The sequence below is a fragment of the Anomaloglossus baeobatrachus genome, chromosome 6, assembly GCF_048569485.1.
Source record: "Anomaloglossus baeobatrachus isolate aAnoBae1 chromosome 6, aAnoBae1.hap1, whole genome shotgun sequence".
Classification (NCBI taxonomy): Eukaryota; Metazoa; Chordata; class Amphibia; order Anura; family Aromobatidae; genus Anomaloglossus; species Anomaloglossus baeobatrachus.
This window is the reverse complement of record NC_134358.1, coordinates 372,485,307-372,508,351: the sequence shown is the minus strand read 5'-3', so window position 1 is coordinate 372,508,351 and position 23,045 is coordinate 372,485,307. Positions and strand designations below refer to the sequence as shown.

At 45.3% G+C, this 23,045-nt stretch overlaps 1 protein-coding gene across 3 annotated transcripts in view; it reads left to right on the top strand.

Annotated features, from left to right (window-relative positions):
- Positions 1-23,045, top strand: part of TNS3 (tensin 3) — a 528,788-nt gene that overhangs the window by 304,094 nt on the left and 201,649 nt on the right. For all 3 annotated transcript variants that reach the window (XM_075315024.1, XM_075315026.1, XM_075315025.1), the window contains 2 exons: positions 4,984-5,044; positions 22,707-22,782. In XM_075315024.1, the coding sequence (XP_075171139.1) occupies positions 4,984-5,044; positions 22,707-22,782 (137 nt within the window). The remainder of the gene's footprint in view (positions 1-4,983; positions 5,045-22,706; positions 22,783-23,045) is intronic.

The following is a 23,045-nucleotide window of genomic DNA, read 5'->3' as shown; positions in this document are numbered from 1 at the left end:
ACCCATTCCTCTAATAATCTTGGTGGCTCTTCTCTGCACCCTCTCTAGTTCAGCTATGTCCTTCTTATATATCGGTGACCAGAATTGTACACAGTATTCTAAGTGTGGTCGCACTAGTGACTTGTACAGAGGTAGAACTATATTTTTTTCATGAACACTTATACCTCTTTTAATACATCCCATTATTTTATTAGCCCTGGCAGCAGCTGCCTGACACTGTCCACTAAAGTGAAGTTTACCATCCACCAATACACCCAAGTCTTTTTCTGTGTCTGTTTTACCCAGTGTTCTACGATTAAGTACATAATCATAAATGTTATTTCCTCTACCCAAGTGCATGACCTTACATTTATCTACATTAAACTTCAATTGCCACTTCTCAGCCCAATCCTCCAATTTACATAAATCTCCCTGTAATATAAAATTATCCTCCTCTGTATTGATTACCCTGCAGAGTTTAGTATCATCTGCAAATATTGAAATTCTACTCCGCATGCCCCCAACAAGGTCATTTATAAATATGTTGAAAAGAAGTGGGCCCAATACTGACCCCTGTGGTACCCCACTATGAACTGAGACCCAGTCCGAGTACGTACCATTAATAACCACCCTTTGTTTCCTATCACTTAGCCAGTTTTTAACCCAGTTACACATATTTTCCCCTATCCCCATTATTCTCATTTTATGTACCAACCTTTTGTGTGGCACCGTATCAAAAGCTTTTGAAAAGTCCATATACACAACATCCACTGCATTTCCCTGGTCCAGACTTGAACTTACCTCTTCATAGAAGCTGATCAAATTAGTTTGACAGGATCGATCCCTCATAAACCCATGTTGATACTCTGTCATAAGGTTATTTTTCTTGAGATACTCCAATATAGCATCTCTCAAGAAACCCTCAAGGATTTTACCAACCGTAGAGGTTAAACTTACCGGCCTATAATTTCCCGGCTCAGTTTTTGTCCCCTTTTTGAATATTGGCACCACATTTGCTATGCGCCAGTCCTGCGGTACCGACCCTGTTATTAAGGAATCTGAGAAGATTAAAAATAATGGTCTATCTATCACAGAACTCAATTCCTGTAGTACTCTGGGGTGTATGCCATCCGGGCCCGGAGATTTGTCAACCTTAGTGATTTCGAGGCGGCGGCGTACTTCCTGCTGGGTTAAGCAGGTAATATTCAAGTGTGAATTTATGGTATCACTGGTCATGTCATCTGCCATGGCATTTTCTTGTATAAAAACCGTAGAAAAAAAGTCATTCAGCAGGTTGGCTTTACCCTCATCCCCTTCCACCATTTCACCAAGACTATTTTTAAGGGGGCCAACACTATCGCTTTTCAGTTTTTTACTGTTTATGTAGTTAAAGAATATTTTAGGATTATTTTTACTTTCTCTCGCAATGAGTCTCTCTGTCTCAAACTTAGCTAACTTAATTTGCTTTTTACATATTTTATTTAATTTTCTATAATTATATAATGCCTCATCACTACCTACCCTCTTTAATTCTTTTAAGGCTTTCTGTTTTTCTTTTATTGCTTCCCTTACAGCTCTATTTAGCCATAGGGGTTTCCTCCTATTTCTAGCATGTTTGTTCCCATAGGGTATATTTTCTGCACAAGCCCTATTCAGGATGCTCATAAAAGTCTCCCATTTGCTTTGTGTACTTTTATTACTTAGTACATCATCCCAGTTTATTGCACTAAGATCATCTCTCAACCGTTTAAAATTTGCTTTCCTGAAGTTTAGTGTCCTTGTAGCACCTCTACTAGACATCTTACTAAAGAATACATGAAAACTTATTATTTTGTGATCACTATTCCCCAAGTAACCCCCAACTTGTATATTTGATATGCGGTCTGGCCTATTGGTTAGTACAAGGTCTAGTAGTGCTCCCCCTCTTGTGGGGTCCTGTACCATTTGTGAAAGGTAATTATCTTTCATTGTTATCAAAAATCTATTTCCTTTGCTGGAACTGCAAGTTTCTGTTCCCCAATTTATATCAGGATAGTTAAAGTCCCCCATAATAATTACCTCTCCGAGACTCGCTGCTTTATCAATTTGCTTTATGAGGAGATTCTCTACCTCTTCCATAATATTCGGCGTCTTATAACACACCCCTATCAGTATTTTATTATTCATTCTCCCCCCCCTTATCTCCACCCATAGGGACTCTACATTCTCAGTACCCTCACATATGTTGTCACGCAGGATGGGTTTTAAGGATGATTTTACATATAGACACACACCTCCCCCTCGCTTATTTGTACGGTCATTCCTGAATAGGCTATAACCCTGTAAATTAACAGCCCAGTCATAGCTCTCATCCAGCCATGTCTCTGATATCCCCACTATATCATAATTTTCTTCCAACAATATTAATTCTAATTCCTCCACCTTATTTGTGAGGCTTCGGGCATTAGTGTACATGCACGTTACGTATGACTCTGTACCTGTATTCCTGCTTACTGTATTAACTGTCCTAACCCTTCCCCCCGTACCACCCCCAATTTCATTACTTGTGCCCTGGTCACTATCTGCACTACATTCCCCTTCTATAAAGTGAATACCCTCGCCCCCCATTCCTAGTTTAAACACTCCTCCAACCTTCTAGCCATTTTCTGCCCCAGCAGAGCTGCACCTTCCCCATTAAGATGCAGCCCATCCCTAGCATAGAATCTGTAGCCAACTGAAAAGTCGGCCCAATTCTCCAGGAACCCAAAACCCTCTTTCCTACACCAATTCCTGAGCCACCTGTTAACCTCCCTGATCTCCCTTTGCCTCTCTAGTGTGGCTCGTGGCACAGGTAGTATTTCCGAAAATACCACCTTTGAGGTCCATGCTTTAAGCTTACAACCTAATTCCCTGAAATCATCTTTAAGGACCTTCCACCTACCTCTAACTTTGTCATTTGTGCCAATGTGTACAATGACCGCTGGGTCCTCCCCAGCCCCTCCCAGTAATCTGTCAACCCGATCAGCGATGTGCCGAACTCGAGCGCCAGGAAGACAACACACTGTTCGGCGATCCCTGTCTTTGTGACAGATTGCCCTATCTGTCCCCCTAATAATTGAGTCCCCCACTACCAGTACCTGTCTTGCCTGCCCTGCACTCCTATTCCCCCCCTTACTGGAGCAGACACTCCTCTGGCGTTCAGAGGTCATGCCTTGCTGCAGCAATGCTACCCCTGTAATGACATCCCCCTCATCTGCCAAGTTTGCAAACCTATTGGGGTGTGTCAGTTCAGGACTAGCCTTCCTAGCACTTTTCCCTTTACCCCCCTTTCTAACTGTCACCCAGCTACCTACCTCACCGTCCTGCCGCTCCCTACTACGATCCTCCCCCACATCTGACCCAGCAAGCTGCTGCTCAGTGAGCAGCAAACTCCTTTCCATATTGCTAATGCATCTCAGAGTTGCCAGCTGCTCATTTAGATCCAGTATCTGGGCTTCCAAATGTGCAACTTGCTCACATCTCGAACAACAGTATGCACCCTCGAACGGCTTTTCAAGGACTGCATACATGAGACAAGATGTACACTGGATCGCATTAGCAATAGTGGAGCACATTTTCTAATGGGGATAGCACTAAACAAATGTTAAGTAATTAAACAACTAAATACAAACAATTCTACTCACACTTACTTTTGCTCACACTTTGCTCACTCACGCCTAGCGGCGCGCGGTTTTCAGAAGTCTTCCTTCCGGCTGTAACGGCCAAAACCCGGTTCTCCTTGAGCTCGCGGTGACTCTTCACTTATCCCAGAAGGCACTGGGAATATGCAAATTATCCTCGCAAGACTCCTTCCCTGGCTTTCAGAAGTCTTCCTTCCGGCTGTAACGGCCAAAACCCGGTTCTCCTTGAGCTCGCGGTGACTCTTCACTTATCCCAGAAGGCACTGGGAATATGCAAATTATCCTCGCAAGACTCCTTCCCTGGCTAATTGTTTGGGTTCTGGTAAGTACGATTCTTTTAAGGGGTGTCTGCTTTCTTTTGGGGGTAAAGTTATCATTACACAGAGAATAATAAGTGTAAGCAGGTAATTTAAATCTTTGTAAATATGGTATGTACCCACCACTATAGGACGGGTTCTGCACCACGAAAATAGCAGATCAGATAAGAAAATGTGCATCTGAACCAGAAATAGGATTAACAATGTTGATTTTCCAGAATGTGGTGCCATGATATTTGAATAAATGTTGATATTTTTGTTCAAGAATAAATGTGGATTGTTGTTCATGGGAAAATATAAGACATCCCCTGAAAATAAGCCCTAGTGCATCTTTCAGAGCAAAACATAATATAAGACCCGGTCTTATTTTTGGGTAAACTCAGTAGGGGAGCCTCCTTTATATGTGCAGTGTATGGAAGACATTATTGCAGCTAGTCTCTGCCCACTCTGGAGCCTGTAGCTTGCAGTGCGGAGAACTGATATGTAGGATACAAGATTATAATCTGAATAATCACCTTAACTGACAATTACAGGTTAAGTTTGTCGTTTTAAATATTATACATATTAATGTTAAAGATTGTTTCAAATGTTTTCTGTAAATCATTAGTACTGGTTAATATACTGTCATAAATGTGTAAGTATAATTGAGAACAATGCTTCTTCTCCTCTCCTGCTTTCCCTCTGCTTACTACAGTGACCATTACTCTAATGAACACGCAATATTTGCTGCTTACAGAAATCTATAAAGCAAGGTTCCTTTCCTTTCACGTCATTTAATGAAGAGTACATTTATAAATGGTGTGCACACATGGCAGCTTATTCCAACGCAGTTACATTTTTAAAAAAACATTTTGGCCATTTGGAAAGCATATCCTTCCAGTAGGATGCGGAGTGCTTAATGAGAGCTGCAATGATCATTTCAATGTGCCATTATCTGGGGATACAGTTCTTTTCAGAGTAAATGTGCTTTATTCTGCAACATATATTATCTCACTGTTTAAATGAATGTTCCCTCTTTGTTGTTGCAGTATGTCGACCTTTCATAAAAATATACCAGGCGATGCAACCTGTGTATACCTCGGGGATATAGTAAGTCATTTGTGTATCACATGCTGTACAGTATGATTTTTTTATTATATTGTTTGTCAATGTCTCATTTTGAAATGAATTGGACACAATTCTTGTTTTGCCATTTACTTAAAAAAAACTTGAAATGCCATGATCTGCATTACTTGATGCTCATTTAGTTATAACAGACACTTCTTTGTGTCTTGACTTCAAACGTAGGTTTGTTCTTCCCTTTGACTCTTAGAATTTTCATCTCCTTAACACATTTTCAACATTTTATATCTAGATTGTAAAAATGTAGCATCTCTATATTTCCTGTGGATTTCTATAGATAAATTACTTTTTCACCTATCATTATTATAGGTCAGCAGGGGTGGGATCCAACTTTGCTTCATCATTCATAATGCATTTTTTTACAGTGGGTACGGAAAGTATTCAGACGCCTTTAAAGTTTTCACTCTTTGTTTCATTGCAGCCATTTGGTAAATTCTAAAAAGTTCATTTTTTTTCTCATTAATGTACACTCTGCACCCCATCTTGACAGAAAAAAACAGAAATGTAGAAATTTTTGCAAAATTATTAAACAATAAAAACTGAAATATCACATGGTCATAAGTATTCAGACCCTTTGCTCAGACACTCATATTTAAGTCACATACTGTCCATTTCCTTGTGATCCTTCTTGAGATGGTTTCACTCCTTCATTGGAGTCCAGCTATGTTTAATTAAACTGATAAGACTTGATTTGGAAAGGGACACACCTGTCTATATGAGACCTCACAGCTCACAGTGCATGTCACACCATATGAGAATCATGAGGTCAAAGGAACTGCCCAAGGAGCTCAGAGACAGAATTGTGAAAAGGCACGGATCTGCCCAAGGTTACAAAAGAATTTCTACAGTTCTCAAAGTCCCTAAGAGCACAGTGGCCTCCATAATCCTTAAATGGAAGAAGTTTGGGATCACCAGAACTCTACGTAGACCTGGCCATCCAGCCAAACTGAGCAATCGTGGGAGTAGAGCCCTGGTGAGAGAGGTAAAGAAGAACTCCCAAGATCACTGTGGCTGAACTCCAGAGATGCAGTAGGGAGATGGGAGAAAGTTTCAGAAAGTCAACTATCACTGCAGCCCTCCACCAGTCGGTCTTTTCTGGCAGAGTGGCCCGACGGAAGCCTCTCCTCAGTACAAGACATATGAAAGCCTGCATAGAGTTTACAAAAAAACACATAAAGGACTCCCAGACTATGAGTAATAAGATTCTCTGGTCTGATGAGACGAAGATAGAACTTTTTGGTGATAATTCTAAGCAGTATGTGTGGAAAACTCCAGGCACTGCTCATGACCTGCCCAATACAATCCCAGCAGTGAAACATGGTGGTGGCAGCATCATGCTATGGGGGTGTTTTTAAGCTGCAGGGTCAGGACGACTGGTTGCAATTGAAGGAAAGATGAATGCGGCCAAGTACAGAAATAATCTTGAAGAAAACCGCTTCCAGAGTGCTCTGGACCTCAGACTTGGCCGAAGGTTCACCTTCCAACAAGACAATGACCCTAAGCACACAGCTAAAATAACAAAGGAGTGGTTTTAGAACAACTGTGACCATTCTTGATCGGCCCAGCCCCAGCCGTGACCTAAATCCAATTGAGCATCTCTAGAGAGACCTGAAAATGGCTGTCCACCAACGTTCACCATTCAACCTGATGCAACTGTAGAGGATCTGCAAGGAAGAATGGCAGAGGATCCCCAAATCCAGGTGTGAGAAACTTTTTGCATCATTACCAAGAAGACTCATTGCTGCACTAGCTCAAAGGGGTGCTTCTACTCAATACTGAGCAAAGGGTCTGAATACTTACGACAATGTGATATTTCAGTTCTTCTTGTTTAATAAATTTGCAAAAATTTCTACACTTCTGTTTTTTTTCTGTCAAGATGGGGTGCAGAGTGTACATTAATAAGAGGAAAAAATGAACTTTTTTGAATTTACCAAATGGCTACAATGAAACAAAGCGTGAAAAAATTTAAAGGGGTCTGAATACTTTCCGTACCCACTGTATTTCATTATATAAGCATTATATTCATTATATAAGCATTGGAGGTATTTTAACCATCTTAACAGTTTTTTAAAATGTTATTAGCGGAGCAAGGTGTTTCCAACCCAAAGTTTTGATGGTGTATCAATTAAAGCTGTACAGTTCTTAAAAACCCCCAGCAAACCGCTTTTATCTCAGGGAAAACTGCAGCAGACAACACGTTTTCCTTGCAGAGACCTCTCTGTCCTCTACTATACAACCCTCTTATAAATATCCCCAAGATTCTGCTTGAAACGTAACTAAAAATATATATTTACCTATTGGAATAGTCCGACTCATGCGCCCTGTGTACCCCACCGGTCTCCTGACATAAACAATGCATTGTCAGCTTTGCAGTCAATCATTGGCTGCAGCACTCACATAACATTGTTATTCTCAGAAGATCTGCGCAGTACACAGGGCTGGGCCGTCCATCTGGAAGGTGATTATGCTTTTTTGATTCTATGTAGCATTTTGGGGACATTCATAAGGGGGTGGCCAGTAGTTAACAACCCTTTAAAGGAGAGGAACTATATGTGATGTACCCCAAAAGTACACATATAAAGGAGGGAGTTGCACCAATTTAAGACTGCAGTTTTTAGACAAAGCAAGGTGTTAGTCATAACAAAAAAAAAGCATTAAAGGGAAGGTGTCGTAAAAAAAAAAAAATCAATAATTGAAAAAATGTTGTTTTGTTTAAATATTATTTGTTTTTAATTGAGCAAAATATAAAAAAAAAATTAAAAGTTTGATATTTTCCACTATTAAACACTAGGGGGAGCAGCTGCTGAAATCCTACTGTAGCACTATTGTAGAACTAGCTCACATTACAGCTGCAGAAAAAGTGGGCAGAATCTGCTCTTGTATGTGATGTCACAGCTCTCCTCCCAATCTTGGTGTTTCCAAATGGATAAGACAGAATGAAGTTTAGGATCACAGTGTGGAGCCATTTTTTTGGTGGCCGCAAAATGATCTTAATGCCTAAAGTATCACCGAGGACCGCTGGCATAATCCCCCCATGTATACTGCCCCCACCACTGTATTCCGCGCGCCGCTGTATTCCGCGCTCCACTGCATACCGTGCCTTGCTGCATACCGCGCTCTGCTGTATCCTGTGCCCCACTGTATTCCGCGCTCCGCTGTATTCCGCACTCCGCTGTATAACGCGCCTTGCTGTATCCCGTGCTCTTCCATATACTGCGCTTCGCTGTATTCCGTGCTCCGCTGTATACTGCGCTCCTCAGTATACTGTTTGCCGCTGAGCTGAGGAGCGGAGGTCTGAGGTGAACACACAAGAGCGAAGGGAGGAGTAGCGGCGGGGGGGGAGGGTAGTGGCAGCCTGGCGCTGTTACTTACACATCCTGAACGGGTGACAGGGGGAAAGTGCAGCACACAGCATAGGCTGTGAGGTCCACAAAGATGGCGTGATCTCCTCCCTCTCTTGTGATCTGGACAGCCCATGGGTGTGTCCAGCTTACAGCGAATCAGTGTCAGTGTTGGAGGATAGGGTTGGAACCCGACAACTGTCTATTATGCACAGGGGCTGCCGTATTTGAGGTAACTGTCATTACACACAGTAAATCCAAGATGGCAACCCCCTGTGTTTCCGTAAAACTAGAATTAAATAAAAACTAAATAAACAGTGAATTTAATTTGTATTAAAAATACTTGACTTCATAATCACTATTAGTAATACAAAACTAAAAAACGTGACACCTTCCCTTTAAAGGGCTATTTCTTTAAGCCCCCTTAACAACCTTTGATGTCTTTTTGCGATCGTCTTTAACAGTCCTTATAAGTGAATAGCACTTCCATGGGGTGTCGTCTAGATCGTCCACAATCGGTGCTTGCCACAATCCTGGTTATTTAGCCCACTAGATGTAGCTTTCAAAACAGACAGTGGCATGTATATGGTTGACAGATGCTCCCTCTTTCACCCCATAGGCACCCCTGCCATATTGTGATTTATTGTGATTCAGACAAAACCGCCAATGGAACCATTCACTATAATCAGGAAGACTAAGGGCGGCTTTGCACGTTGCAACATCGCACGTGCGATGCTGGTGGGGTCAAATCGAAAGTGACGCACATCCGGCGTCACTTTCGACATCGTTGTGTGTAAATTCTTGATGATACGATTAACGAGCGCAAAAGCGTCGTTATCGTATTATCCTTGCAAGCTCCAACTTTTCCATAATTATGCTGCCGCGACAGGTGCGATGCTGTTTCTCGTTCCTGCGGCAGCACATATCGCTGTGTGTTACGCCGCAGGAGCGAGGAACTTCACCTTACCTGCCGCCGGCGGCTCTATGGAAAGGAGGAGGTGGGTGGGATGTTTACATCCTGCTCATCTCCGCCACTCCGCCGCTATTGGCCGCCTGCCGTGTGATGTCGCTATGACGCCGCACGATCCGCCTTCTTCGGAAGGAGGCGAGTCGCCGGCCAGAGCGACGGTCGCAGGGCAAGTGAGTGCATGTGAAGCTGGTGTAGCGATTATTTTCGCTACGCCAGCTATCACAAGATATCGTACCTGCGACGGGGGCGGGGACTATCTCATGCGACATCGCAGCATCGGCTTGCGATGTCGCAACGTGCAAAGCCCGCCTGACACTTTGAACGCCATATGATCTCTTTTCCGGTGGTTTCCTATCATTTTAGATGTGCACAAAATTCTGGTTGACCATGATTTTGTGAATGTCTATCTACAAAAGATGGGACATCCCTGGAACAGAGGCTATCTGGAATTTAAATTGACTTTATTTGCCTTATTATATTGAATGGCTCCAGCAGGGTTCTGTCTGAATCCTGTTTGGTTTTTTTGGGGAATTTAGTAAGGTCGGTTTCACACATCCGGCTTTTTGCCGTTTTGCCGGATCCGGCGCTCTCCCGTACAGATAACACAGTACAATGACAGCGCTGTAACTTCCGGGTCACATGCGCCGGTCACATGACAGCATGTGACCGGCGCTTGTTGCTCTGTCATTGTACTGTATTAACTGTACGGGAGAGCGCCGGATCCGGCAAAACGGCAAAAAGCCGGATGTGTGAAACCGGCCTGAAAAGCCCTGACATAAGTGCTCAACATAAAGCACGAGATATATGTGAAAGGAGCCTTAAAACCAATCAATGTTATACAGCCAAAATTAGCTACTATAAAACTAAACTCATCCTCCAAAAAACAAGCCCCCACTATCCATGTTACTAGTATCTCAAAGGCTCTGAAAGCAACATGGCGAAAAAAAAAGAAGTCTGACAAGGTGCTCCTTCCCTAAAGCATATGGCGATCCCACATGGAATAGTGGCTGCTGAGCTTAGTAAAACCTAGTTTTATTTTTCTATTTCTTCTCTCTATGGCAGAGATATTGGATCTTTAAATGTTTAGGTTATAATTTATATTAAGGAGTCGTCATGCTGGAGAAAGTAGAACATGGACCTCAATAGCTCACAACAGACGTCTCACCCATGGATAAATGTTTTGTACAGTCTGCTTTCCTCACTAGGAAGAAGATAAAGAACCCAGCGCTCAAATATATTCAATCCATTTCATTGCTGTAATCACCTTGTGAATGGTTCAGCTCCATCCCGAGCTTTCAATAGCTGCACAGGGTTACTTTTCTTCTTTCCTGAGCTGCTTTCCATGTACACCGAAGTTTGAGCCTGTAATGCCAATCACTTGTTGGATCTTACTGCTTTCCTCACTCAGAGCGATTATAAGTGCTGGGAGTATCGCAGAGATGACGAAGAAATTACACGTTTATCTCATGGCAGTCAGTGTGGGGAGAGGGCTTCCACACTTACTGCCGGGAAATTAAATCTGAAAATTGTTAGTAATCGCTACAATACTGCCAGCACTTGTAATTACTCTGCAGTGAAATAATGGCAGACCATCAGCGCTCATCACCGATATGTCTCACAGTGAGAATCCTCTTATGGCTGGAGCCACACGGGGATTACTGCGATCCCCTTGCATGAGACTCGGCTCGTGCTGGCAGTACAGCAGAGCCGAGTCTCATGCTTGTGTCCTTGCAACTGAGGTCCGTTCGTGCGAGCAGACCTCAGCTGCAGGGGGCGGGCCGGCACTCAGGAGGGGAGGGAGGAATTTCTCTCCCTCTCGCCTGTGTAGCCGGCTATAGACATTCTCGCATTGCACTGGCAGTACAGCGGTGTACCGCGAGTGCAGTGCGATTTTTCTCTCGCCCCATTCACTTGAATGGGTGCGAGAGAAAGAGTCTCGGATTACAATCGCAGCATGCTGCGATTGTTTTCTCAGTCCGATTAGGGCTGAGAAAATAATCGCCCATGTGTGCTGACACACAGGCTAGAATTGGTCCGAGGGGAATGCGATGTTTTATCGCACTCCACTCGCACCGATTTTCTCGCCGTGTGGCTTAGCCCTATAAGCTATTGTGGGGGCGTTTTTTTTTTTTTCACCTGTATGACACCACTTTCTTATGATTGGTTAACGTCATACAAGGTAAGAACTACATGCCTATAGAGGCAAAGCTCTGCTAATGCCCCCCTGGACTTCACATAAATTATAACCTAAATTTTACAAGCCAATATCACTGCCACAGAGATGAGAAATTTAAAATAATACATATCTCTGCAGCCACTATTCCATGATGTGAACAATTTAACATGCTTAAACTGGTGCAAAATACTTTTTAACAATTTATCGGGTGCATGTCTCCAGAAACACTAGCTTCGCAGAATGTATTGGCCACTAAAATAACATTTTTGCAATTTTCACTCTGCTACATTCACTGCACACTAAATGTTGGAAAACGTCAGTGGAGATAGACAAATAGATTAAGGCCGGGGCCACATGGGGCACTAGTACGATGCTCGCATGACACTCGGCTCACGCTGGCAGAACAGCAGAGCTGAGTGTCATGCTAGTATCCCTGCGACTGAGGTCCGACTGTGCGAGCAGACCTCAGCTGCGGGGGGATGGCCAGTGCTGCGGAGGGGCGGGCCAGTGCTGCGGAGGGGCGGGCCGGCGCTGCGGAGGGGCGGGCCAGCTCTGAGGAAGGGAGGATTTCTCTCCCTCTCTCCTCCGTTGTCGGCTATTGCGATTCTCGCTGTACACCCGGTGTACTGAGAGTGCAGTGCGATTTTTCTCTCGCCCCATACACTTGAATGGGTGCGAGAGAAAAGAGTCTCGCATTAGTCGCAGCATGCTGCGATTGTTTTCTCGGTCCGATTAGGGCTGAGAAAATAATCGCTCATGTGCACTGACACACAGGCTAATATTGGTCCGAGTGGTATGCGATGTTTTAACGCACTCCATTCGCACCAATTTTCTCGTCGTGTGGCTCAGGCCTAATTCACGGAGCAGTGTAATTTAAAAAAATGGGGTCACTTTGGGGGGTTTGTGATTGTTCTGGCATCTTAAATGTAATTATAATTTTTATTTCATAAATCAATACTACAAATTAAAATTTGAAACTTTGTACTGTTTCTTATCAGACAAATCTGCTTCTTTCTCTGCCAGAATTGATCAGTCATTATCAAAATTCTCAATTCTGAGGTACAATCTGTATTCAGTGAAGACTTTCCCATTACTGAGATAGGAGATGAGAGCTGCTTCGGATGAGATTCTGTGATGAGTGGAGGAGGAGCTGGTGACAGAGGGAGGAGCTAGGTCTAGAAGGAGAAGCTAGCGGCAGAAAGAGAAGCTAGATACAGAGCTCCGCCGCTTCCTCCCTCTTCTATTTACATAGAATCTCATCAGTACCAACTGCTATTTCCTAACTCAGTAATAGCTGGAATAGATTGTGGACGCCATGTAACATTTGATGACAAAACACCAGAAACTCCCCCAAAGCTAATCCTATTCTGAATACTACACCACTCAAGGAATTCATTTTGGGGTGTATTGGGGAATTTTAACCCCTAAGTGATTCACAGATTTGTATAACATTAGGTTATGAAAATAAAAAAAAATACTATTTTTTTCCACCAAATTGTTGCTTTAGACAAGTTTTATTTTTTAAAATGGGTAATAGAGAAGAAAATGGACCACTGTCACACTGGCAGAGCCCCTGAGATGCCAAAATAGCAGAAATCCCCCTTAAAGAACACCATTTTACAAACTGCACCCCTCAATGAATTTATCTAGGGGTGCAGTGAGCATATTGACACTACATGTGTCTCACTGAATTTTATCCTATGGGGTGGTAAATAGAGATGGGCGAATAGTAACTATTAATGTTTTGATAATGCTTACTGAATACCAAGTACTATTCCACTATTTGTCACGGCAAGTAAAATACACCGGTTCCCTATTGTCTTGCATTAAGTTCATTATTCATGACTAATACCGGAATAGCACTTTGGGATTTATTACAAATAATCTGAACACTAATAGTTACTTCCTTTCTCGCCTTTTCATTGGGGGACACAGACAGTGGGTATTATGGTGTCTCCAGGGAGGCGTGACACTAGATTTGCTAAAGTGTTAGCTCCTCCCCCCACAGCATATACCTTAGCTAGGCAGGAAACTAGCTCCAGTTTTTTTCTAGTGTCAGCAGGGAGGCTGACATGTCTGTCCTGAGCTCCACCAGGTGCCTTAGGCCAGCTTATTTGTTTTATTTTTTATTTTGTTTTTGCTTTTCATTCTATTTTTGATTATGGGGCAATACCGGGGTGCCTTGCCACCCTCGTTCCCCCCGCGTACGGGCAGAGGAAACTTTGCGTGCACAAGCCGTCAGTCTTCCCTCGCGCCCAAGTGGTCGGGTTTGCGTACCCCTCCAGGCTCCCTGGAAGCACCTCAAACCAAGGTAGCTCCAGAGGGCTGAGCAGAGCCGAGGACCTGCTTCAGCCTTGAGCCGAAGATGCGTCCCTGAGATCCCAGCATCCATCAAAGACGCGACTTCAGACGGAGCCAGGAGCAGGTAGGGAGACGACGAGTCGTCTGTCCCCTGCATCCAAACCGCCGCCTGGAAAGGCGCCGGTGGGCCGATGCAGGCCGTGATCCCGGGGCGCATCATTAATTTATCCCCCGGCTTCGGCCTGCATTCTAGCAACGCCCCCTCTCACTGCTCTGGAAGCCGCTCCCTCACTCAGGAGCAGCTCCTTTCCGATTGGCCATCACGCTTAGTCCCAGCCCTGAGACTAATCAGCCTCCGGGGGCCGTCTCTCTCCTCCATGCTGCCAGGAACACTGGACGCCATTTTCCACGTGGGGAGCAGACTCCTTGGCTCTGCACTTCTGCAGCTCTATATACCGCTCTGCTCAGTGGTATATCGCGGTCTCTCTAGCGGTGTGTGCCAGCTGGCTAGTGGTGTATATCAGCTATTAGCGGTATATACTGGCTCTGCCTGCAGGTATATGCCGGCTGTTTGACAGTATATGCCATTTTGCTACGGTATATACTGGCTGTGCATAGCAGTCACTTTATAATACTGCTAGTGGCTCCTCACTCATATAACTCTACCCCTATAGGGCTGTAGGACTCTATTGCTGACATGCGTAACCGCAAGGGTGATAAACCTTCTCAGGTGTCCTCTACGGACCTGTACTATGCCTGTACCACCTGTGGACGCTCGTTTTCTAATGGCCGAAGCTATAAACTATGCCGGGGCTGCGATGCCCCTTCTACCGTGTCACATCAGACCCCGTTGCCGGACCAGGATGCCGTGCAGTCTCTGGATTCTGCTCCGGCCACCGGCCAGGCAGCACCCCCGTCTGATGACGTAATGCCTGCATGGGCTCTTCTAATGTCTAAAAGGTTAGATGACCTTGCCGCTCAGATATCCCAGCCGTCCTCAGGCTCCCACAGCCTTCCCCCGGCCCAGCTTCCTCAGAGGAGCCTGCCTGCTTCGTCTGGTCTTTCTTCCCCAGAACGTAAAAAGGCTGTTTCCAAAAGGCGCCTCTACGCCTCATCCGACTCGACCGATGGTCAGTCTGACTGAGGTTCCGTGACCTTTAGTAGTCACGATTCTCAAGACTCTGACTCTGATTCAGATGTCCTTTCTGAGTCTAGGCATATAGAAGACACACGAATTTCGGCTGTCAATCACTCTCTGTCGATCTCTGATCAGCCTCCTGACCCGACTTCTCAGTCGGCAATCAAGCGGGCCAAGAAGCCTCCTAAATCCTTTTCTCAGGATCCGTTTTTTTGGCAAATTATATCTAAATGGTGGGATCATCCTGATAGAAGGTTTAATAAAAAACCCTTCTCTTCATTCGCTTATCCCTTTCCCTCTGAAATAGTTAAGCCCTGGTCAGTACCCCTCGTTGTGGATCCGCCAGTATCCAGACTGGCTAAACACACGGTCATGTCTGTTTCAGACAACGCGTCTCTCAAGGACTCGTCCGACTGCGCAGTTGATGCTGCGGTCAAATCTATTTTCCAGGCTTCAGGCTCCTCTCTTCGCCCCCTGTTTGCCTTAACATGGGTCACAAGAGCTATGGGGGTGTGGAGCAAGAACCTACGCAGGATGCTTCGCTCTTGTAATATTCCCCCGGCGGCTTTTGAGATCCTTGATTTGTTCTCTCTAGCCTCTAATTATTTTCTTCACGGCTCCCTAGATGCAGCTAGTTTGTCAGCCCTATCAGCGGCCAATGCTGTCTTTGCCCGCAGAGTCCTTTGGCTAAAAATATGGAATGCGGACAGTGCCTCCAAAAAATCCCTGTCCACACTCCCCTTCCATGGCCTGCTTCTGTTTGGAGAATCCCTGGACAAACTCATATCTGAGATGACGGGTGGTAAAAGTACCATTCTACCTCAAAAGCGGCCTGTATCCAGGAATTTTAAAAAATCTCCTTGGCGCAGGCAGTTCTTTCGGCCTGCCCCCCAAAAACCATCAGCCCAAGGATCATCCCAACGCTCAGATCGAGGATCCGGTTCCTCAAGGGGCTCTTCTTGGCGTTCCCACTCCAAGCAACCTAAACCCAAAGGACCTCGCTCTGTACAGGCCCCCTCAGCATGACGCCAGGTATCCCTTAGATCCGACTCCTGTTGGAGGGCGGCTTCTGCTTTTTCGGGATATCTGGCTAGACCATACTCACGATGCTTGGGTTCGAGAAATCGTCACCTCAGGTTACAAGATCGATTTCCATTCCCTGCCGGCCAACAGGTTTCTGCGTTGTCGTCTTCCAAAGTCCAAAACGCAAAGCCAGGCCTTATTTCAGGCCATAGCCTCTTTACAGAAAGCAAATGTTATAATTCCAGTGCCCCTGGAACAGCGCGGCAAAGGTTTCTATTCAAACCTTTTTGTCGTTCCCAAAAAAGATGGCTCTGTCTGCCCTATCTTGGACCTCAAACGGCTGAACAAATTCGTACGGATTCGAACTTTCCGAATGGAATCATTGAGAGCAGTGCTAGCCGCCATGGAACCTGGAGAATTCCTAGCTTCCATAGACATTCAAGATGCTTATTTACACATTCCCATATGTGCCTCTCATCAACGGTTCCTTCGCTTTGCCGTAGGACACCGTCATTTCCAATTTAGGGCCCTCCCCTTTGGGCTGGCCACTGCGCCTCGGGTCTTCACAAAGGTCATGGAGGCAGTCATGTCCATTTTACACCCCAAAGGCATCCTGGTCGTTCCCTATTTGGACGACCTTCTTGTCAAAGGGAGCTCTCTTCAAGTTTGCTCAGAAAGCGTGCAGATTTGCCTAGACACGCTGTCAAGGCTAGGGTGGCTTATCAACTTCAACAAGTCATCCCTCATTCCTCATCAGCGCATCACCTTTTTAGGTATGCTGATAGACACGGCTCAGTCCCGGGTTTTTCCTTCCAGAGGACAAGAGGTCTTCCCTGATCCGGGCCGCCCAATCCCTCCGCTCTCGCCGTCACACATCCCTTCAGAATGGAATGAGAGTGTTAAGCAAGATGGTGGCGGTCATAGAAGCCGTTTCCTTTACCCAATTCCATCTGCGCCCTCTACAACTGGATCTTCTACCCTACAGGGACAAGAATCCAGCTTCACTAGACCGGTCAGTCCGCCTATCTCGGTCTGCGCTCAGCTCCCTCATCTGGTGGACTCAAGCCTCATCCCTATCTCAAGGGAAGTCCTTCCGCCCGGTCCACTGGCAAGTAGTCACGACGGATGCCAGCCTGATAGGCTGGGGGGCGGTGTTTCTCCACCACACTGTTCACGGATGCTGGTCTCCTTCCGAGCGCTCCCTGCACATCAATGTTCTGGAGATCACAGCCATATTTTTGGCTCTTCAGGATTTTCAACCCTTACTATTGGGCCTCCCTGTTCGCATCCAGTCAGACAATGCCACGGCTGTGGCTTACATCAACCGTCAGGGAGGAACTCGCAGCATGGCAGCGATGAAAGAAGTATCCAGGATTCTTATTTGGGCAGAGATGCACATTCCCGTTTTTTCAGCTGTCCATATTCCAGGGGTAGACAACTGGGCCGCAGACTTTCTCAGCAGGCAAGGTCTAGCGGCAGGGGAATGGTCCCTCCATGACGAAGTGTTCCATCAGATCACTCTTCGTTGGGGACTCCCAGATGTGGACCTCATGGCTTCTCGGATGAACGCCAAAATACATCCCTTCATATCCCGGTCGAGAGACCCGCTAGCACTCGGCTCCGACGCTCTAGTCTTTCCGTGGTCGCAGTTTCGCCTACCCTACAGCTTCCCTCCGTTTCCTCTCATTCCAAGAGTAATCAAGAAAATCAAAGCGGAGGGAATCCCGGTGATCCTCGTGGCCCCGGACTGGCCCAGGAGAGCCTGGTACCCAGAGCTTCTCAAACTGCTCGGCGACACTCCCTGGCATCTTCCCGACTGCCCGGATCTTCTGTCGCAAGGTCCAATATTCCACCAGAATACAGCACAGCTGCATTTGACGGTGTGGCACTTGAATCCTTGATTCTAGCCAAGGCAGGTCTTTCTTCTAAGGTAGTTCATACCATGCTTAATGCTCAGAAGCCCTCTTCCGCCAGTATCTACCACAGGACCTGTAAGACCTATCTTTCCTGGTGTGACCGTCATAATCGGTCGCCCCTTACCTTTTCAATCCCTAATGTTCTTGCCTTTCTGCAAGACGGTCTGGACTCGGGTCTAGCTCTCAGTATCCTTAAAGGACAAGTTTCTGCCTTGTCAGTATTTTTCCAGAAGCGGCTGGCTTCTCGCCCTCAGGTCCGTACCTTTCTTCAAGGGGTGGCGCATTTTGTCCCTCCTTATCGCCACCCCTTAGATCCCTGGGATCTGAATCTGGTTCTCTAAGCTCTTCAGCTTCCTCCCTTCGAACCTCTGAGAGAAATCTCTCTTCAACGACTGTCCTGGAAGGTTGCCTTTTTAGTCGCCATTACCTCTGTGACGACATGGACTCTCATGGGTTAAAGTTTCTTAAAATTCAGCCAGACAGCTTGATAAATTGTTTATAGACGGGGGAGAAGTCCCTCATTGTTTTTACAAGACTTGTTGACTCAATGTAATTGTGTTGGCCACTGAAAGCCAGACGTATTGTTCTCCAGACTTTTTCAGTAATCATTGTTTTGTAGTTGTGTATTGATAATGTAATTACCTTAGTAGCCATTGTCTAGTCGGTGACTTGCCAACTCCATGTAGATATACTGAGTCTTTCTATGCACATCATTTAAATGAACATTATACATGCAGCTTGAAATTCATCCAATGGGAGAAGCAATCTTGTCCAACCAATCGATGAGGACGCAGTGTATCCTAAGGGAAGGTTATGGCTATAAAAGGGACTTCTTTAAGCCACCAGGGTGGATGAAGGTTGATGGATGCTGATGGATCCAGTCTAAGCTCTTTGGAGCTGACTAGAGGATCAGGATATCTTATGGCTTCAATCTAGGGACTCCGGCTCCGGTTGGAGACCATATCCACAGCCTAGGGATTTCGACTCCGGCTGCCAGGATTGTAACGTCATACCAGGACTACTTAAGGAGGACACTCAGGTTGGGACAGTTCAGTCACATGTTACAGACTTTGCAGACCTCACACAGCTTCCTGAATCTGGCATTATTCCTTTCTCGGTGGGTGCCCGCCAAAAGCGGGGTGCTGCTGGACTGGAGTAAGCGGCCCTGGAAGCTCTGAGGCATGGACATTCTAAATCCCTGGTGAGCCAGCGGATGGGTGAGACTCTGTTGCCTGTTACATTTGTGTCTTTTGCTGGTTGTGTTATGTGCCGTTAATATTTTGGGGATCCAATAAAGTCTAATTATTGTGGTTCCCTCACCCTGTGTTGTCTGAGTAGTGTTACGCCCACGGTTAAGGAGGCCAGCGTTCAGTTTGGATGAGCCCTGAGCCACGCTGTCTTTCTAAAGGCAGTGGGTTTTAGTGGACGAGAGCACCCACTGAGCCCCGTGTCTCCACAACCTCTATCAGGCGAGTGTCCGAACTGGCGGCCCTTTCCTGACGCTCACCTTACCTGATTTTCCATCATGATAAGGTGGTCCTTCGGCCTTCCCCCGCTTTTTTCTCCCGAAGGTCGTATCTTCTCTTTCCACTTAAACGAGGACATTGTGTTGCCGTCATTCTGCCCGGTCCACTCTTTTGAAAAAGCCCTTCACACTCTAGATCTCGTCAGGGCTCTGCGGATCTACATCTCCAGAACAGCGCCGTTGCGCAAGTCCGATGCCCTCTGCGTCCTCTCACAAGGACGCAAAAAGGGCAATCCGGCTTCTAAATCCACGATTTCTCGATGGATTAGGACTGCCATCTGTGAGGCTTACAAAACACGAGGTGTTGTTCCTCCTGAATCTGTGCGGGCTCACACTACGCGAGCAGTGGGTTCTTCCTGGGCTATCCGCCATCAGGCTTCGGCGGCCCAACTTTGCAAGGCCGCTACCTGGTCCAGTGTGCACATGTTTACAAAATTCTACAGAGTGCATATGCATGCTTCTGCAGATGCTGCTGTTGGAGGACAAGTCCTTCAGGTGGCAGTGGCCCATTTATAAGTGGCCACTGCTCGGTTTTTTGACAGTGTTTTGATACGTGTTCACTGCAGTTGTTAGCCAGCTCTTAGTCTGATGTTATACACTGTTAATAGTTCAGTTCCCACCCAGGGACTGCTTTGGTACGTCCCACTGTTTGTGTCCCCCAATGAAAAGGTGAGAAAGGAAATGACATTTTTGTGTACTCACCGTAAAATGTCTTCCTTGGAGCCTTTCATTGGGGGACACAGCTCCCACCCTTGTGGATTTGGTTGTCCTTCTCTTACTGCTTTTACACCAAACTGAGCCAGTTTCCTGCCTAGCTAAGGTATATGCTGTGACAAATCTAGTGTCACGCCTCCCTGGAGACACCATAATACCCACTGTCTGTGTCCCCCAATGAAAGGCTCCAAGGAAGACATTTTACGGTGAGTACACAAAAATGTCATTATTCGCCCATCACTAGTCGTGAAGAAAAAATAATTTAATTGTTACCACTAAAATGTTATTTGAACCTCAGATATACAATTTTCACAAGGGGAATAAGTAAGAAAGAGCCCATAATATATTACACAATTTCTTCTGAACGTGACAATACCCCACATGTGACTGTACAGTACTGTTTGGATGTACCATAGGGCTTGAAAGGGAATTCATCTATGAGCGACAATTGTAGCTCTGGAAAACACCCATGGAGAAAAACACAGTGAATGTTGCAAAACTTAAAATTGCAAATAAACCCTTGCAGTGCCCAATGCATTGTAGTGCCCATAGATTGTATCCAGCTCATGCTTCTGAAGACACACACCCAGTAAATTAAGTGGGCTCTCCTCACTACAAAAATGCCAAGCATATAATGTTAACTGTGGTATAAGCACACTGTTGGGCTTAGAAGAAAAAGGGGTATTTGGAACGTGAATTTCTTGGGAATAAGACATTGGATTGCAGATACCAAGGTATCATTTTATTCAACTTTCTATAACCTGCATGCCTATATAAAGATATTATAAGGGTTGACCCTTCTGACAGATTCCCTTCAATGGCTATGGATTTAGCTAAATTCTTTTGTAAGTGTAATGTGCAGGAGTCCCAATATTTTTGTACCTTTATAGGAACCTTAAAATGAAATTACAAAACTAGAATCTGAAAAATATAACACATCATGTAAAAAAGTCCTCCTTTAGGCCCATTTCACACATCCGGCATTTTGCTGAATCCGTCACACATGCAGTACAGTACATTCATTTACAGTGGAAGCGCGACACTATGCGGACACATGCTTCATACACAACCGCATTTGTCCGCTTGGTGTCGCGCTTCCACTGTAAATGAATGTACTGTACTGCATGCGTGCCGGATTTGGCATCCAGCGAAATGCCGGATGTGTGAAACGGGCCTTATCTGTTGTGCTTCTACTGAAAATTTAAGAAAACCAGTTATGAGGAAAAACACTGTTAACCTGCAGATTTGGGGTTAATGTACAGGTTAATGTCATTCTGAATCTGCCTGGAGCTTGCACTTTAATCTTCCCGGCAGCGTTCCAGTCATGTGGGCGGCACTTGTGCAGATTAAGTCACTGTTTTTGGTATGGAGACCGGCAGCTGTAACATCGCCCCCTGCACTGACTGACCGCCTTCTCTAATACTGAAAGATGGTCAGTCAGCGAGGGGATGTGGTTACAGCTGCCGCACTCCAAACACAGAGCCATGACTGAAACCAGAATGCTGCCAGGAAGATTAAAGTTCATTCCTCCCAGTTGTGGGGTTTAATCTACAGGCACCATGCAAGGTTAGAATGCTGTTAACCTGCATATTAACTCCATACCTCCATGTTATTAACATTTCTCCACTTGACACGTTCCCTTTAATGTTATAGCTTTCAGAATTTGATAATGAATCTGGTAATACTGGAGTTAAAAGGAATGATTAACTTACATTTTTACTTAAAGAGGTGGTCCACTACTCAGCATTAGTGGCCAGATCGATGTGAACCTCATAAAAAGGCTTTTCTAATATACCTTGTGTTGTAAATTCTGCATCTGAGTGGCACCATTGCGGTCTGTCATTCCAATAACATGACCTTTGAGATCCGGTGACGTCACGTCAACTTCCAGTTGACCTGACATTACCGAGGCGAGACCCAGTCTCCGAGTGACTGCGCTGTGAGCGGAGTTTCACCGCTCCTCACAGCCCAGCATCGCCCCTACTTGCGGCGTTCTGCAGTGCAGAAGAGAGCGGGTAGATGCTGGGCTGTGACGCTGGGCTGTGATGAGCAGTGAAACACGGCCCACAGCACAGTCACTCAGGGAGACTGAGGCCGCCTCAGTGATGTCAGGTCAACAGGAAGTTGACGTGACATCACTGGGTCTCAGAGGTCACGTAATGGGAATGACGGGCCGCAACACTGCCGCTCAGAGGCAGAATTTCCTATGCAAGGTATTTAAGAAAAGCCTTCTTTATGAGGTTTACATCGATGTGACCATTAATGCTGAGTAGTGGACCACCTCTTTAATAAAACTAGATATTGGAACATTTTCTTTTTTCCTAATCTATTCATATTTTCATTACTATGAACAGCCACCTTGATTAATTCACAACCTAAACCAGTCACACAGGCAGAAAACCACCAATTAGTGTTTGTGTTGTTCTTTTCATAATTGATTATTGCTGTTTTTTACCATAATTTTAAACAATTTTAGTGGAAATGCCAATATCTCTGAATTTTTTTTTTCTTATCTTTTTGTTCAGTAATGTTGGACCAGAAAATCAAAACAGATTAAGCATGGCTGTTGAGCCTGCCCAAATCATCAAGGGGGACATTATGGTGAGTAAAGGCTGAAGGGAATTGTCCAAAGGCGCAAACACACTGCAGTATTATCCATATAAAATTGGGAGCTGAAAGTCATTTAGTCATGGTTTGACTATTTAGCTGTAGGTGTTAAAGCAGTGTCCATCTACGTACACATGTATAATCTATATATATAATTGCCTTATTCTGTCTGTCTGTCTTGCTCCAAAATTGTGTCACCGTGACAGTGTCGTTGGCGTGAGAACTGTCGAATTGGCCGCTGGGCTCGGCCTGGCCCC